General features: G+C 38.3%; 1 protein-coding gene across 1 annotated transcript in view; it reads right to left on the bottom strand.

The window, feature by feature from the left end:
- UBE2Z (ubiquitin conjugating enzyme E2 Z) overlaps positions 1-11,964 on the bottom strand; it is a 33,029-nt gene extending 21,065 nt beyond the window's left edge. The window contains exons 1-5 of the mRNA XM_053697264.1: positions 11,667-11,964; positions 10,915-10,987; positions 10,540-10,727; positions 8,726-8,837; positions 8,528-8,640 (exon numbers count right to left, since the gene is read on the bottom strand). Coding sequence (XP_053553239.1) covers positions 8,528-8,640; positions 8,726-8,837; positions 10,540-10,727; positions 10,915-10,987; positions 11,667-11,875 — 695 coding nt within the window. The 5' untranslated portion in view covers positions 11,876-11,964. The remainder of the gene's footprint in view (positions 1-8,527; positions 8,641-8,725; positions 8,838-10,539; positions 10,728-10,914; positions 10,988-11,666) is intronic.
- Positions 11,965-17,379: the final 5,415 nt, after the last annotated feature.

The raw sequence follows: 17,379 nt of genomic DNA on the forward strand, positions 1-17,379 counted from the left end.
ACGTATGTACCAAACAAACAAAGGAGCCTGGCTAACAGAAAGGATACTTTCACAAATCTTCACCAACCTCTCGGTTCAGGGACATCCATGAAGGGAAAACACACACCGGTCAGTATACTAAAAACAGGATCTTTATTGGAGTGGATAAAAACAAAGTAGGAGACAAGGCTCCATTAAACAGGAGAAAAGGCTACAGCTTGACTGACTGCAGACATGTTTCGCGTGTGTCTACACGCTTGTTCACTGCTGTCTGTCAGCTGTACAATTTGCCTCTATTTAAAGAGGCCTGTCTCAATTAAAATCAAATTTGCATTTAACCCTTTCCCTTCTAGTTTGATTGATGGTACACAGAGTCAGATGAGAAACAAAGTCAGATACTAAGATCATATACATATAAATAGTTAACACTGGAAAGACTAAGAAAAACTCTATATGGGTAAATATTGGATGTTTTAAGGCTGTATAAGGTTAAAGAGCTCTTAATATTTTCTACAAATATACCTGATTGATGAATTCTTACTTGGATTTATTAAACAAATAAATTAACATCGCTCTCCTTATTAATACCATTAGGGTGACTGGTTTTTAACTCAAAAATCCACTTTGCTTCCTTGAAATTGAGTCTATATTCCCTGTTACCCCCTCTTTTATGTTTCTTCACATAATCAATTGCCTGTATACAAAGCAATGAGGCATCCCCCTGATGCATATTTTTAAAATGTCTTGAGACCGGTGTATCCCTGTCTGGGTCCTCAATGTCTCGTATATGTTCTAGAGCCCTATCTTTGACACAACGTTTCGTTCTACCAACGTATTGGATCTGGCACCCCCTACAGGTCAGGAGATATATGACATGTGTTGATTTACAATTTAGACTAAATTTAATGTCATATTCACGGCCTGTTACTGTAGACTTAAATTTGGTTCCCTCTTTTATGTAGTCACATGTTTTACATCTCTGTGCTTTGCATTTGAAGAACCCTAATCTATTAGGTAACCATGTTTTTTTATGTACAAAGGGTAAATCAGATGGGGCTACCATATTCCCAATGGTGAGACCCTTTCTTGATACAAATTTGCAGCCTTCTCTTGTGATCTCTTCTAAACCTGAGTCTACAGCTAAGATGGGTAAACTCTCTTTTATAATGTTGCAAATTTTATTGAACTCCAGACTGTAGGGGGTGCTAAAGACAATTTTATTTTTTGTAATTTTTCCCTTTTTGTATTTGTCTCCGTGCTGGTTTTTGTATTTTAAGAGATTTTCCCTAGGTATTCGATCTACCTCCTCTTTTGTTCTTTTTAATAGTGGCTCTGGATACCCTCTTTCTATTAATCTATTTTCCAAGATTTTGCATTGAGTATCATAGTTTTGTTCATTTGAACATATTCGTCTGGTTCTCAGGAACTGACCTTTTGGAATTGCCTTCTTGACATGTCTAGGGTGACACGATTTATAATTTAAAATTGTGTTGCCACCTGTGGGTTTCCTATATACTGTAGTATTTATTATATTTGCTTCTGGATCCACCACCAACTCCAAATCCAAGAATTTAATGGTGGTCCTGTTATACTCTGCTGTGAATTTTAAATTCATATCATTGGAATTGATATTCCTGATGAAATTTTGTATGGATGTTTCATCTCCATTCCACACCACCAACAAGTCATCAATGTACCTTCCATAGTATACAAAATGTTCCTTTAGAGGATTGCCATCTCCATAGACGTGGCACGCCTCCCACCAACCCATGAACAGGTTGGCATAGGAGGGGGCAAATTTTGCCCCCATGGCAGTGCCACGCCTCTGGAGATAGCAGTCCCCCTCAAAGATGAAAAAATTATGTTGTAACAAAAATTCTATAGCTGTAAGTAAAAAATAAATAATATCTTTGCTATAGTTAGAAAAAATAGTTAGAAAAATTATTCAGAAAATAAGATACTGCCGTCAGACCTAGGTGGTGTGGAATGGAAGTGTACAAAGATGTAACATCAATTGTAAGAAACCTATAGGATTCCTGCCACTTAATTTGATTTACTTTATTTAATACCTGGGTTGAGTCTCTGATGTAACTCATTAGTGTCCCCACTAATGGTTGTAGATAACAATCAACCAATTCAGATAATGGTTCGAGAAGGGAGCCCACCCCCGATATGATGGGTCTACCGGGGGGATTTAGGTTGTCCTTATGTAGTTTAGGAACAAAATAGAAAATGGGCGTGAGTGGAGTAGGCGGGAGTAAAGTGTCAAAATAAGTTTCCTTGAATGCACCTGCTTGTTTGCCTAGTTGCAAAATATCTTCCAATTTAGCTCTAAATTTTTGTGTGGGATTAAAGGTTAATTTGGTATAGATTTCTGGGTCATTTAATTGTCTTAGGGCTTCTGAGATGTAATACCCACGGTCCATGACCACTACATTCCCACCTTTGTCTGATTCTTTAATCACTATATCATGATTGCATTTTAGTTTGTTTAGAGCTCCTTTCTGTGTCAGTGTAAGATTGTGTAGATATTGACTTTTTGATGATTTTTGGGAGGTCAGATTTTCAGACAATTTTATTAGTTTTTGTTCCACTGTGCGCTGAAATATATCTATGCTTTTGCTTCTGCTATTTACAGGATAGAAAATGCTTTTCTGCATACTTGGTTTAAAAGTTAGTACCGTGTCTGTGGTCTCTATATCAGAGTTAGTATCAAGTAACATTGTCATGTCCATAACCAGACATTGTTCATTAAATGTTAATGTATCCTTTTCCAAATTCTGCTTTAAAGGTGTTATATGATTGGTCTGTTCAGCACCATCCATGGACCCAGAGAAATGTTGTTTCAGGGTCAATTTCCTGACAAATTTGTTAACATCATGGATGGTGCCGAACAGATCAAAGTGGGCCGTGGGGGTAAAACTAAGCCCTAAACTTAGAACTTCCTTTTCAATTTCTGTTAATTCATACTTTGAAATGTTGACTACATTTTTCATATGTATTTCCTTGATTGTGTGCGAGTCTGATACCTGGTTTTCCCTGTCTTTATATTTCCCTCTCCCCCTACTGCCCCTCCTTGTTTTTTTCTTTTTGTCTTGCTGTCTGTGCGCAATTCGTTTTTTGACATAGTGTCTTCTACCTGTATGGGTACATCTAGTGCTGATATTACTGTTGTTTCAATAGGGTCTTCATTGGAATCATGGTCTGAGGAATCCACATCATAATCAGTTTCTGCAAAGTGCACTTTTTTTGCATTTTTCTTAGGCTGTATATCTGCCTTATTTTTATTGAACTGATTCACATGACGTGCATTCCTCCCTGTGCTTTGCCACCTGTAAACTTTATTGAATTCGTAATCCCTTTTATCCCTAGACAATTTTTGCTTTTTAAACTCCCATAGTTCTTTTGTAAATTTACTCATTCTCCTCAAATTTTTTTTTTTTTTTATCATATGAGGGAAACTCCTTGTCTGTCTGGAATTTTTGCAAATCCAATTGTACAGTCTTAATGTATTTAATAGAGTCCAATCTTTGCTGTTTTTTCAATGTTATTATTAGTTCCATAAGGGCAAAAGAACAGTCATCTAAGATTTTATTCCACTTTTGTACAAAGTCCGTATCAGTCACTAGGAAGGAAGGAAATTTTTTGATTCTTAGTCCTCTTGGTATTCTTTTCTGTTTCAGATACAATAAAAAGGTTTTTATATCCAATTCCAGCTTGATGTCTTTACGTCTCAATTCATCAATTTGAAAGAAAAGTCCATCTAGTGTGTTATTATTTTCTTGAAATATGTCATCCACATCCTCATCGTATGTATCTATAGATGCTGCAAGATCCTTAAGTACAAAGGCATCTGTATGATCTGTAGGTTCTGACATTGTAAGTATATCCTGTGTATCCCACTCCAAATGTTTAACACAAACTACACCTGTTAGTTATGACCGGTTAATTGTGTGTATCCCTTATAAGACTTTATGTACAGAACAAATATATAAATTCTTCAATAAGACTTGTTACCACTTCAATTGTACGGATGTGACCCCTTATGCGCTGTAATGTTCACGGACTGCTTCAGCCTCGCACATGTCATAAACGCTATATAAAACCTGCACATATATTTACGATCCCCCGTGGTCCTGCTGCCACCAACCAAGCGAATAAATCACAGCAAACAAAAGAGAAAAGAAGGTTGGCGCTTACCACTTCCAGAGATCCGTGCATTCAGGTTGCGTTCGCTTCAGCGTAGGCACATGTCCTTCGTCCGGTGATGCTTCCTGGAGCTCTGGTCCTAACGCCTCCGCTTCCGGCGTACACTTATGACGTATGTACCAAACAAACAAAGGAGCCTGGCTAACAGGAAAGGGTTAAATGCAAATTTGATTTTAATTGAGACAGGCCTCTTTAAATAGAGGCAAATTGTACAGCTGACAGACAGCAGTGAACAAGCGTGTAGACACACGCGAAACATGTCTGCAGTCAGTCAAGCTGTAGCCTTTTCTCCTGTTTAATGGAGCCTTGTCTCCTACTTTGTTTTTATCCACTCCAATAAAGATCCTGTTTTTAGTATACTGACCGGTGTGTGTTTTCCCTTCATGGATGTCCCTGAACCGAGAGGTTGGTGAAGATTTGTGAAAGTATCCTTTCTGTTAGCCAGGCTCCTTTGTTTGTTTGGTACAACTTTCAGACCTAGCTTGGATCTCAAGATCCTAAACAAATTTCTCAGGGTCCCATCCTTCAAGATGGAGACAATCCGAACCATCCTCCCTATGATCCAGGAGGGTCAATATATGACTACAGTGGACTTAAAGGATGCTTATCTCCACATTCCGATTCACAGAGATCATCATCAGTTCCTCAGGTTCGCCTTCCTAGACAGGTATTACCAGTTTGTGGCTCTTCCCTTCGGGTTAGCCACGGCACCAAGAATCTTTACGAAGGTTCTAGGGACCCTTCTGGCGGTTCTAAGGCCGCAGGGCATAGCGGTGGCCCCTTACCTAGACGACATTCTGATTCAGGCGTCGACTTTTCAAATCGCCAAGTCCCATACGGACATTGTTCTGGCCTTTCTGAGGTCTCACAGGTGGAAAGTGAACATAGAAAAGAGTTCTCTCTCTCCTCTCACAAGAGTTTCCTTCCTAGGAACTCTGATAGATTCAGTAGAAATTAAAAAATTTCTGACAGAGGTCAGGATATTAAAGCTTCTAACTTCCTGCCGTGCTCTTCATTCCACTTCTCGGCCGTCAGTGGCTCAGTTTATGGAAATGATCGGCCTAATGGTAGCGGCAATGGACATAGTTCCGTTTGTCCGCCTACATCTCAGACCACTGCAACTTTGCATGCTCAACCAGTGGAATGGGGACTACACAGATTTGTCTCCTCTGTTAGATCTGGATCAAGAGACCAGGGATTCTCTTCTCTGCTGGTTATCTCGGGTCCATCTGTCCAGGGGAATGAGTTTCCGCAGGCCAGAGTGGACTATAGTGACGACAGATGCCAGCCTTCTGGGCTGGGGCGCAGTCTGGAACTCCCTGAAGGCTCAGGGTTTGTGGACTCAGGAGGAAGCCCTCCTTCCGATAAACATTCTGGAACTAAGAGCAATATTCAATGCTCATCAGGCTTGGCCTCAACTAGCTGCGGCCAGGTTCATCAGATTTCAGTCGGACAATATCACGACTGTAGCCTATATCAACCATCAGGGGGAACAAGGAGTCCCCTGGCAATGATGGAGGTTTCCAAGATAATTCTATGGGCAGAGGTTCACTCTTGCCATCTCTCAGCTATCCTTATCCCAGGAGTAGAGAACTGGGAGGCGGATTTTCTAAGTCGGCAGACTTTTCATCCGGGGGAGTGGGAGCTCCATCCGGAGGTATTTGCCCAGCTGATTCAACAATGGGGCAAACCAGAACTGGATCTGATGGCGTCTCGTCAGAACGCCAAGCTTCCTTGTTACGGGTCCAGGTCAAAGGATCCCCAGGCAGCGCTGATAGATGCTCTAGCAGTGCCCTGGTCCTTCAGCCTGGCTTATGTGTTTCCACCGTTTCCTCTCCTCCCCCGTCTGATTGCCAAGATGAAACAGGAGAGAGCTTCTGTGATTTTGATAGCGCCTGCGTGGCCACGCAGGACTTGGAGAGGATGACATGTCCACCAGATCCGCATACCATCATGGACTCTACCGCTGAGGCAGGACCTTCTACTCCAAGGTCCATTCAAACATCCAAATCTAATTTCTCTGCGTCTGGCTGCTTGGAGATTGAACGCTTGATTTCATCAAAACGTGGTTTCTCCGAGTCGGTCATTGATACCTTGATTCAGGCTCGAAAGCCTGTCATCAGGAAAATCTATCATAAGATATGGTGTAAATATCTTCATTGGTGTGAATCCAAGGGTTACTTGTGGAGTAAGGTCAGGATTCCTAGGATACTATCTTTTCTCCAAGAAGGATTGGAAAAGGGATTATCGGCTAGTTCTTTAAAAGGGACAGATTTCTGCTCTGTCTATTCTTTTGCACAAGCGCCTGGCTGATGTTCCAGACGTTCAGGCGTTTTGTCAGACTTTGGTTAGAATCAGGCGTGTGTTTAAAACTGTTGCTCCGCCATGGAGTTTAAATTTAGTTCGTAAAGTTCTTCAAGGGGTTCCGTTTGAACCCTTGCATTCCATAGATATCAAGCTTTTATCTTGGAAAGTTCTGTTTTTAGTAGCTATCTCTTCGGCTCGAAGAGTTTCAGAGTTATCTGCCTTGCAGTGTGATTCCACTTATCTGATCTTCCATGCAGATAAGGTAGTTTTGCGTACCAAACCTGGGTTTCTTCCTAAGGTAGTATCCAATAGGAATATCAATCAGGAAATTGTTGTTCCGTCACTGTGTCCTAATCCTTCTTCAAAGAAGGAACGTCTGTTACACAATCTTGACGTGGTTCGTGCTTTAAAGTTTTATTTGCAAGCTACTAAGGATTTTCGTCAAACATCTGCATTGTTTGTTGTCTACTCTGGAAAGAGGAGAGGCCAAAAGGCTTTGGCAACTTCTCTTTCTTTCTGGCTGAGAAGCATAATCCGTTTAGCTTATGAGACTGCTGGCCAGCAGCCTACTGAAAGAATTACAGCTCATTCTACTAGAGCGGTAGCTTCCACATGGGCTTTTAAACATGAGGCCTCTGCTGAACAGATTTGTAAGGCGGCGACTTTGTCTTCGCTTCATACTTTTTCTAAATTCTACAAATTTGATACTTTTGCTTCCTCGGAGGCTATTTTTGGGAGAAAGGTCTTACAGGCAGTGGTCCCTCCCTTCATCCGTGTCCTAAAGCTTTGGTATTGGTATCCCACAAGTAATGGATGAACCTGTGGACTGGATAAACCTTACAAGATAAAACAAAATTTATGCTTACCTGATAAATTTCTTTCTCTTGTGGTGTATCCAGTCCACAGCTCGCCCTGTCACTTTAAGGCAGGTGTTTTTATTTTTTAAACTACAGTCACCACTGCACCCTATAGCTCCTTTTTCTTACTTGTCTTCGGTCGAATGACTGGAGGTGGGTTAGGGGAGGAGCTATATAGACAGCTCTGCTGTGGGTGTCCTCTTGCAACTTCCTGTTGGGAAGGAGAATATCCCACAAGTAATGGATGAACCCGTGGACTGGATACACCACAAGAGAAAGAAATTTATCAGGTAAGCATAAATTTTGTTTTTTTGATGTTTATTTTCATAAACATTTCTCTTTATGCTCATTAATGCATTCTTGCTATTCATTTATTGTATATTATTAGTGCGGAGACATATCTATATTTATACTATTTGAAGTGTATAGGTAGTAGTGCACCCTGATCTCAAGCACTTACAATAGTTTGCTTACTTATTAAAGGGACACTCAATCAAAATTAAGCTTTTATTATTCAGATAGAGCATGCCATTTTTAACAACTTTCCAATTTACTTCTATTAACAAAATTGTCAGAAAAAAAAAATTACTAATTTGAAGTTCAGACTAAGTGCTATTGCATTGTCTTGTTATCTTGCATTTGTTGATTTTGCAAATCTACTGTGTTGACTGGTCCTTTAAGTACATTATTATATATTAGTGCTTATCCTCTTATTGTGTGTTGATTGATAGACGGATAGATGATAGAGGATAGATTAGAGATAGATAGATATATAGGACACTGTGCCCCGTATTCATATTAATGTAGAAAAATAACATGACTGTGCCTGCACATTCCAGATGCACACTCCCTTGCAAGTCCTGGGACTAGCATTCTTTACAGTGGGGTGTGAATATTTGGGAAATTTTTAGGTAAATATCTTCCTTTTTTACATAGAGAGGTTAAGGTGATATTTTCTAGTCGGCTTTTTACAGTAGTGCTGCATTACTTCCAAATTCTTCAACATTTGGGCATTATGTCCCTTTAAATGTTAAGCATTCCTACTCTTTTTATATTGATAAAAATATGTTGTTACATAAATTTATAATTCTAGTCATATTTTTCACAAGGCTATTACTCTACCCCATTCCTCCCAATTGGGCAGTCACAAACAACAAATTGCGGCTACTACATACCGTAAGGCTTCAGGACAGGGACATTTCCCCTCAAGCATATCACAAACTGCAACTCTTATAGTCTCATGGCGAATGCACTCGTTATAGTTCTTGCTATCTCCAGAATGTCTTTCCTTCAAAAACAAGATTTAAGTTAATAAAAACAGCATTTCTCCAAACCAGTCTGCAGAAGATGCAAGGGAGTGACTGGCATATTACCTGCTCAAAGCCAGGCTCATTGTGATACGGATTCTCAGTCATTAGGGACTGGATAGAGATGAGCACTGAAGACAGACTCTGTGCTGGACTCCAGGCTGGGCCAGTCCATGTTCTGCAGTGTGAACAAATCACATTACTATGTGTAACTTGCATCCTCACATACTGCCTTACCTCAAAACTGCATAGGTAACATTTATATTTTTTTAAGCTAATATATTATCAAAATCAAATGTATTGCTAGAGGCATATGCTATTTTCTCCTACCCATTATATAAGCTCAGTTTTACCGGCAGTGCTTTTATACCAGAGGCTGGAGAAGCATGCTTTATCAGACATATGGCTGTTAACATTACAAGATCAATTTTAATAATAATGTAATTAAACTCACTGTTGTATGATTATAAAAAGGTATACAAGTAATTTCCATTTTTACTAACTGCCCTTCGGGGAGAAGGGGTGGGCTTATCTGTTTCAAAATAAACTACTACATAATGCACAGAATTGTACATATATTCCATTGTATTACAACACTACTTACATAGTAGGCGATTTTCACGGTTTTATTTATTAAGTTTTATTAGAAGATTGTTTGTGTGGAATTATGTCTAGAGGAGCTTTATTCTAATATATCCACTTTGAAAACATTTTCCAAATTAGCCATTTACTTATGTGTCAAAGCACTTGTTAAATAATAAGTCCATGATTACGTTTCACTTATCAAACATACTTTTGTAGAAAACATTAATATAATTTATTGTGAAAGCAGTGACATTACAAGGTCTGATGAAGGGGCTGTAAGCTAGAAACATCACTGCTTTCAAAATAAATTGTTAATACTTTCTACTAATCCAGTGAGTACAAATTTCCTATATTTAATTTACTATTTTTTTACTATTTTCTATGTAAATTCAGAAATGAAGGTCAGCGATTGTGTACTGTTAATAATAGTTTAATGTTTAACTTTGCGTTAGATATGGTTTTAATCTTGTTAAACATTATTTGTTAGAGGAATTGAGTATAGACCAGCCTTTCAGTGAAGTATGACAAGATTTTTATTATTTTTTTTATAACTATTTTAACTTTGCTACTCCATTACCAATTTTTCATAGCTTAGTCTGAAAGTTTCTCACTCAGATTGGTCACTTGCCGTTCATAAACATTTAGCAGGATTTTAAATTAGGCACTAGACATGGGCATTCAGCAAATATCTTAGCAGCCGAATGTGGCGTCCGCATGTGGTATTCGGCTCTTTTCAGAGTCAGGGTTATTCAAAACCAGATCTTAGTGTGTTGGACTTTCACAAGAATAAATCTGACTCCAAAAAGAGCTGAAGACCGCAAGCAGCCATCTTATTCAGCATTTGGCAGCTAATCAAACTGCTGAATGCACACGTTTATTAGATACTATATATATCAATAACTAACCACTTCAATTAAAATGGGGAAAAAGAGATTACTTTCCCATTCTGATTGCAACATTACAGTTTATCCCTTGATTGCCAATACTTTATATTATATTATTTTAAGCAATAGCAACGTTACTAATTTTCTTCAAACAGAAACACAAGAGAGCAGGAGCTGTCTGCATTCAGTTAGAGAATGTTGGTTTCAGTTTCAGAAAGATTATATGTGCTGCAGTAAAGGGATATGGAAAAAGTAACAAATAAAAAACACCTAAAAAGTCAAGAACATTTTTTTTTTTTATAAAAAAAAAATAGAATTTAATAAGATTATTGTAACTGGGTGTATTAAAGTGTGGTGATTTCAATGCTACACCTACAAACAGGGACTTTGACTCACTTTGCAGATCCTTACCCAAGAATACTCAGGCAGACTTTACCATTACGATAGAAATTGGGGTTAAATCTCACAGTATTGTTCCCAGTTGTCATCAGTTTGACTCGAGGTGGGTGAATTGGGTAATCCGGAGGACATCGAAACAGGAACAAGAAGAAACCACCTTCATATGGTGTATCAAATGGGCCAGTAATAAGAGCATGAATCTGCAGAACAAGAGACTCATTGTTGCGCTAATGATACTTATGAAGAATATGCTGAATGCAGACACCTCACCAGGCACCCTCAGCCATCACTTTCATACTGCCCAACTAACAAAAGATGAAAACTTCTACCAACACTGTAATCTCAACATATACAAATCATCATAAAGATTAGACTCAAACTATCTACCTTTGTCATGTCATGTGGATCTGGCACTACAAACATCCCAGGGGGAGGCTCTTTATATATGGACATGATATCCCTGTGGAGGGAAAAACAAGGAAAAATATCAGTGAAAATGAGTAATAGTTGCAGACTTACTTATAATAGAAACATGTTTCATGTTATTTCAGTTTAGCCTACAAACTGCAGACCTTGTGCATGCTGTCAAATACCAACAGCTGTATTGTCAGTTTAGCAGAAATCTCAACTGCTAAATATATATATATATATATATATATATATATATATATATATATATATATATATATATATAGTGTTTTATGGGCTTAATAATTTCCCAGGAATCAAGGAGTTACAGATCCTAAAATGTGCTCCTACATGTAATTTCACTTTATCAGTATCTTAATTACAGACAGCGTACAGAAAAGCCTCAGAGGTTTAAGGTATGGATACCCATACCTCCGTATGATGGGGGTCTACTTTTTGTGATGTCAGCGTGATATACGTATGCATGAGCTAAGCATAATGATCTTCATGTAAACGCAATCACTAATACTCCTTTAACCGTCCGTCACGCAGTCTTATGATCTACTCTGGTATCGCCCAAATTAACAGGTTCGTATTTTGGACAAAATATTCTCCTCAAGCAATACGAAAATGAATTCCCCAGACCAGGACCTATCAGCAGAACCTTGCTACACAGGCCATTTATAGAGGGCCCCAGTATTATAAGGGGTATTAATGACCGATACTCTCACCGCTTGATCCGTAGCACACACTGCGAGGACGCTCTCTCGTTGTCCCAGTCTGCACTTGCCGTCGGGTCCCAAACAGAAGTCGTGAGGTGCGATGAACCGGGAGGTTGAAGACCAGTGAGATGCGTTACCGTACCCCCCGCCACCACAGAGACTCCTGCACCGGCAACGCCGGGTAATATGATAGCCTCTGCCGCTGGACTCTCCGCCATCCCGCTTTACTCTTTACTTCCGGGACTCCAAATCAACGATAAGGATAGATAGAGAGACAGCAGAACAAACCATAGAGATACTTGAGCAGCGTGACAGTCTACATCTGCCGGAAGCAAAAAGTGATTGCATGACGGGGAATTACTATAGAGAATTCATTGGCTAGAATGACAATAATACCATAGAGCCGTAAGCTAGAGGAACCTGTTTACAAATGTTATTTAAACAAGAGTGGCCTAATCACAGAAGAGATACTAGAGAGTCCCAGTGTTACAAACTGTGCTATTTTCACAATGGAGCGCAAGGATTGAACTGTCGACTTTTATTAATAGATACTGTATATTTGTGCGGTTAGAGCAGACATCCTCAAACTTGGCCCTCCAGAGGTTTTGGAACTAAATTTCCCATGATGCTCACCCAGCATATCAGCTGGCTGAGCATCATGGGAAATGTAGTTCCAAAACCTCTGGAGGGCCAAGTTTGAGCATGTCTGGGTGAGAGGCTTTATAATAATATGATTCTCTAGAAAATCATGTCTCTATTAACCCCTTCACTATCTGGACTTTTAGAGAAAAACTTGCCCAAAATACCAGAGAATTTTGTAGCATTTTTGCTATCACTCCATTTAAACATAAATAGAGATTGTTTTTTTTTTATTTACCTGTCAAAACTATATACATTTTTAAGTAGACAACCCAATGCATTTATCTACTCCCAATTTTGGTATATTTCATGCCATCATTTCATTGCCAAATGCAATCAAATTAAAAAAACTTTGGGTTTCTTACTAAAATTATTTACATACCGCTTGTGCGATCATCACACAAATGGTTGTAAAAGTTTCTCTGGGATCCCATATGTTCAGAAATAGCAGCTGTGCATCATACTTCTTATTCCCAGCAGTGAAGGGGTTAATCAGGTAGCTTGTAAGGTTAATTTTGGCTTTAGTGTAGAGACTATCCTTTCACCTGACACTTTCCACCCCCTGATCTCTACCTGATCCCTCCCAAACAGCTCTCTTCCCTCCCTCACCCCCCACTGGTCACCGCATCTTAGCTACTGGCAGACAGATGCTTAAAGTGAAGGTAAAGTTACCCTCATCTCTATCTAGAATATCATTCAATGTTTAAAAATAATATGACTGATTTATATCCATCCCCAAATTCAACCCGTAATTTTTTTTCTCCTTTACATCACATGTTTGTAATATCCAATTGATTTTTAGGCCGTTAGGCGGCCGTCAACCGACGTCATTCGCCCCTTTACTCGTCGCCGCATGCGCACTTTCATTTTTCTTAAAGGGACACTGTAACCAAAATTTTTCTTTCGTGATTCAGATTGAGCATGAAATTTTAAGCAACTTTCTAATTTACTCCTATTATCAAATTTTCTTCATTCTCTTGGTATCTTTATTTGAAATGCAAGAATGTAAGTTTAGATGCCGGCCCATTTTTGGTGAACAACCTGGGTTGTCCTTGCTGATTGGTGGATAAATTCATCCACCAATAAAAAAGTGCTATCCAGAGTACTGAAACCAAAAAAAAAGCTTAGATGCCTTCTTTTTCAAATAATGATAGCAAGAGAACGAAGAAAAATTGAAAATAGGAGTAAATTAGAAAGTTGCTTAAAATTTCATGCTCAATCTGAATCACGAAAGAAAAATTTTGGTTACAGTGTCCCTTTAAGATTATCAACCAAGCGTGCTCCAGTTTCGCGCATGCATCCTACCACCAGGTAGGAATCCCCACAGACTACCTCATCGTCTTGTTAACAGTCTGTACAATCAGAGACAGGAGCTGCATTTATTGATATAGTTGAAACGTTTCTTAAAAACATCGATCTATTAACTCTGTTTGCCCAATGGTACTATAGATTTTATAGTACAATTGGGCAAACCGAGTTAATAGATCAATGTTTTTAAGAAACGTTTCAACGATAGCAATAAATGCAGCTCCTGTCTCTGATCGTATAGTACTGAATGAATATAACTTCATTCAATACTATGCTACAAGGCAAATTAGCGCATGCGCATTGTAAAATAATAGGAGAGTAATGCATGCGCAATTTAATCCAGGGTCGTGCACGCGCATCTGAGAGGCGTAGAGACGTCACAAAATGCAGAAGGAACTAGGAAGTAGTGCTTGGGAGGAGTCGGGAGACAAATGGTAGGGATTTTGAAATTAATTTTTAAGAAAAATATTTGAATAATCATTAAAAAAAAACTTAGCGACTATTATATGGTGATAGTAAGAAATGGTTTAATTGATTAAACAAAGGATAACTTTACCTTCACTTTAAAGTGAATGTCAAGTTTGATGAATCAGTGCCCAGTCATTCATCAAACTTTACTTTTCACTTGTTTTGTTAAAATACTTCACTTTTAATCTTGAAAGCCACTCCAGCGCTTCACCAACCCGTCGCAAGTCTCTTCATATGTCAAAAATGACGAATCCAGCTTCCTCCAACCACTGCATTGCCTCAGGCAATGATTACCCTGGGCGGGAAGCTGTTATTGGAGGATGCCGTATTCGTCATTGCTGACGCATGAAGTGAAGAGCGGCAGGAGGGGGAATCGCTGGAGCGGCTTTCAAGATTAAAAGGTAAGTATTTTAACAAAATGAGTGAAATGTAAAGTTTGATGAATGAAAGTGCCCCTGTTTTTAAAAGGATTTTTAAAAATCGGGCACTGATTCATCAAACTTGACATTCACTTTAATTGTTAAAAAATATTTCCCTCTTAGTTATGGTAAACAGCATTCCTCCGCCTGCATCTCCTACTATCTTTAGCATATCGATGATGAATCCGGCTTCCTCCAATCGCTGCGTGCCCCACAAGCTGGATGCCAAAGTGGGCACGCAACGATTGGAGGAAGCCAGATTCGTCATTTATATGCTAAAGAAGGTAAGATATGCGGGCAGAGAAACGGTGGTATGTTTACCATAACTAAGAGGGAAATATTTTAAAAACAAAGTGTCTTTCAAAATTTTAATAAATTAAAGTGCCCTTGTTTTAAAGATTACATTTATATACTGCCCAGTATTGTGTTATATTTTACAATCACTTTAACAGCCAAGACTGCTGGAGCTTCCTGAACCTCACACGTATATATATATATACGTTGTGCGGTATGATAGCCAAAGTACCGCAAAACATATACAGTATATACGTCTATTTGGGTGAAGGGGGTTAAACTGACATGAAAGTCAAAATGAAACTTTAATAGTTTCGGATAAGACTTTTACATTTTGCTTCTCTTATTAAATTCTCTTCATTCGCTTGGTAGCCTTAGTTGAAAAACAAATCTAGATAGGTTCGGGAGCAGAACTGCACTACTGGGTTTTAGTTTGTGATGGATACACTTATGCCTCTTGGCTCACCAGATGTGTTAATCTAGTTTCCAGAATTGCATTGCTGCACCTCAAAATTTTCAAACTTCATTCAATTAGTTAGATCAGGTTTGATCCAATTTTGTTTTCGTTAGATCTAGCATACAAGGTGTGGTATAAACAATTATTTGCAGGGGGTTAACCTTCATCAGCCCCCGTTAACAAAAAATTAAACAAAAAGTTTTTTAATTTGATAGATATTTTTTAGATCAGGTATGATCAGTCAAACCCACAAATCAAAATTTCAGACAAAAATCATTGAGGCTAATAGATATGTTAGATCAGGTTTGATCAAGTGTTTATTACGTTAGATCTAACAAGCTAAAGATGGTATTATAAATTATTTGGAGGGGGGCTAACCAGTCATCAGCACCCCCTTAACAAAAAATTGGACAAAAAGTTATTTAATTTGAAAAAAAATTGTTAAATCAGGTATGATCAGTCAGGTGTTTTGCTAGATCTAACATAATTACAGCAATATTAGGTAATAAATTAAGGCTGATAGATAAATTTTAAATCAGTTTAGTTCAATTGTTTATAATCACCTAGATTACGAGTTTTGCGTTACAGTTGTAACGCTGAAAAAATGTCCATTTCAGCGTAAAAACCGTAACACAAGCATTTTAGCCTGTAAAGGAACGTCAATCCCGCACTCAAAAAAATTAAGTTTTTGCATGGGATTTCCATGGCGCCGGTATTACAGGTTGTGCGGTGAGGCTAAAATGCTTGCGTTCCAGCCTATACCGACACGATCCGTTCCGTCATTTGAGAACAGTAGTTATAAGTTTTGAGCAAAAAAACTGTTACTCAAAACTCATAACTAAAATGTTACAAAGTACACTATCACCCATAAACTACCTATTAACCCCTATTCCACTGCCCTCCCGCATCGCAAACACTAAATTAAATTTATTAACCCCTAATCTACCGCTCCAGACATTGCTGCCTCTAATAAAAGTTATTAACCCCTATTCCGACGCTCCCCGACATAGTCGCCACTATAATAAAGTTATTAACCCCTATACCCTTGCACCCCAACATCGCAGACACTAGAATAAAGATATTAACCCCTATTCTGCCGCTCCCCGACATCGCCGCCACTAAATAAAGTTATTAACCCCTAAACCGCCAGCCCCCCTCATCGTAAAAAAACTAAATTAAACTATTAACCCCTAAACCTAACAACCCCCTAACTTTAAATTAAAATTACAATATCCCTATCTCAAAATAAATAAAAACTTACCTGTGAAATTAAAAAAAAACTTAATTTAAACTAACAACCTAACATAACTATTCGTCTAAAATTAAAATAACTATCAATTAAATAAACTAAATTACACATTAAAAAAACAAACACTTCTAAAAAAAATTAATTCTAACATTACAAAAAATAAAAAATACTAAATTACAAAAAATAACAAACACTAAATTCTGAAAAATAACAAACAAAATTATTTAAAATAAAAACAATTACACCTAATCTAATAGCCCTGTAAAAATAAAAAAGCCCCCCCCCCCAAAAAAAAACCTAGCCTACAATAAACTACTAATAGCCCTTAAAAGGGCCTTTTGTAGGGCATTGCCCTAAATAAATCAGCTCATTTACCTGTAAAAAAAATACAAAGACCCCCAACAGTAAAACCCACCACCCAACCAACCCCCAAAATAAAAACCTAACTAACAAAAACCTAAGATACCCATTGCCTTGAAATAGGCATTTGTATGGGCATTGCCCTTAAAAGGGCATTTAGCTCTTTTGCATTGCCCTGAAAAGGGCATTTAGCACTTTTAAAAAAGCCTAAACCCTAATTAAAAAAAAACACCCCCAAAAAAACTAACACTAACCCCCAATGATCCACTTACAGTTTCTGAAGTCCGGATATCCAGGCGGCGAGAAGTATTCATCCAGGCAGCGAGGTCTTCGTCTATCCAGGCGGCGTCTTCTATCTTCATCTGCAATCTTGCCTCTAACCTTTGAATATTGATCCTTTTAATACTTTTGAATGCCTTACATATGAAAGTATGGATCTATGTTGCTGTTTGATTATTGTAATGTCATTAATTATAATCACTTCACAAAGTTTTTGTATACAATGTTCAGACATGTTAACATCATGAT

This window comes from Bombina bombina, chromosome 1 (assembly GCF_027579735.1).
Source record: "Bombina bombina isolate aBomBom1 chromosome 1, aBomBom1.pri, whole genome shotgun sequence".
NCBI classification, from domain to species: Eukaryota; Metazoa; Chordata; class Amphibia; order Anura; family Bombinatoridae; genus Bombina; species Bombina bombina.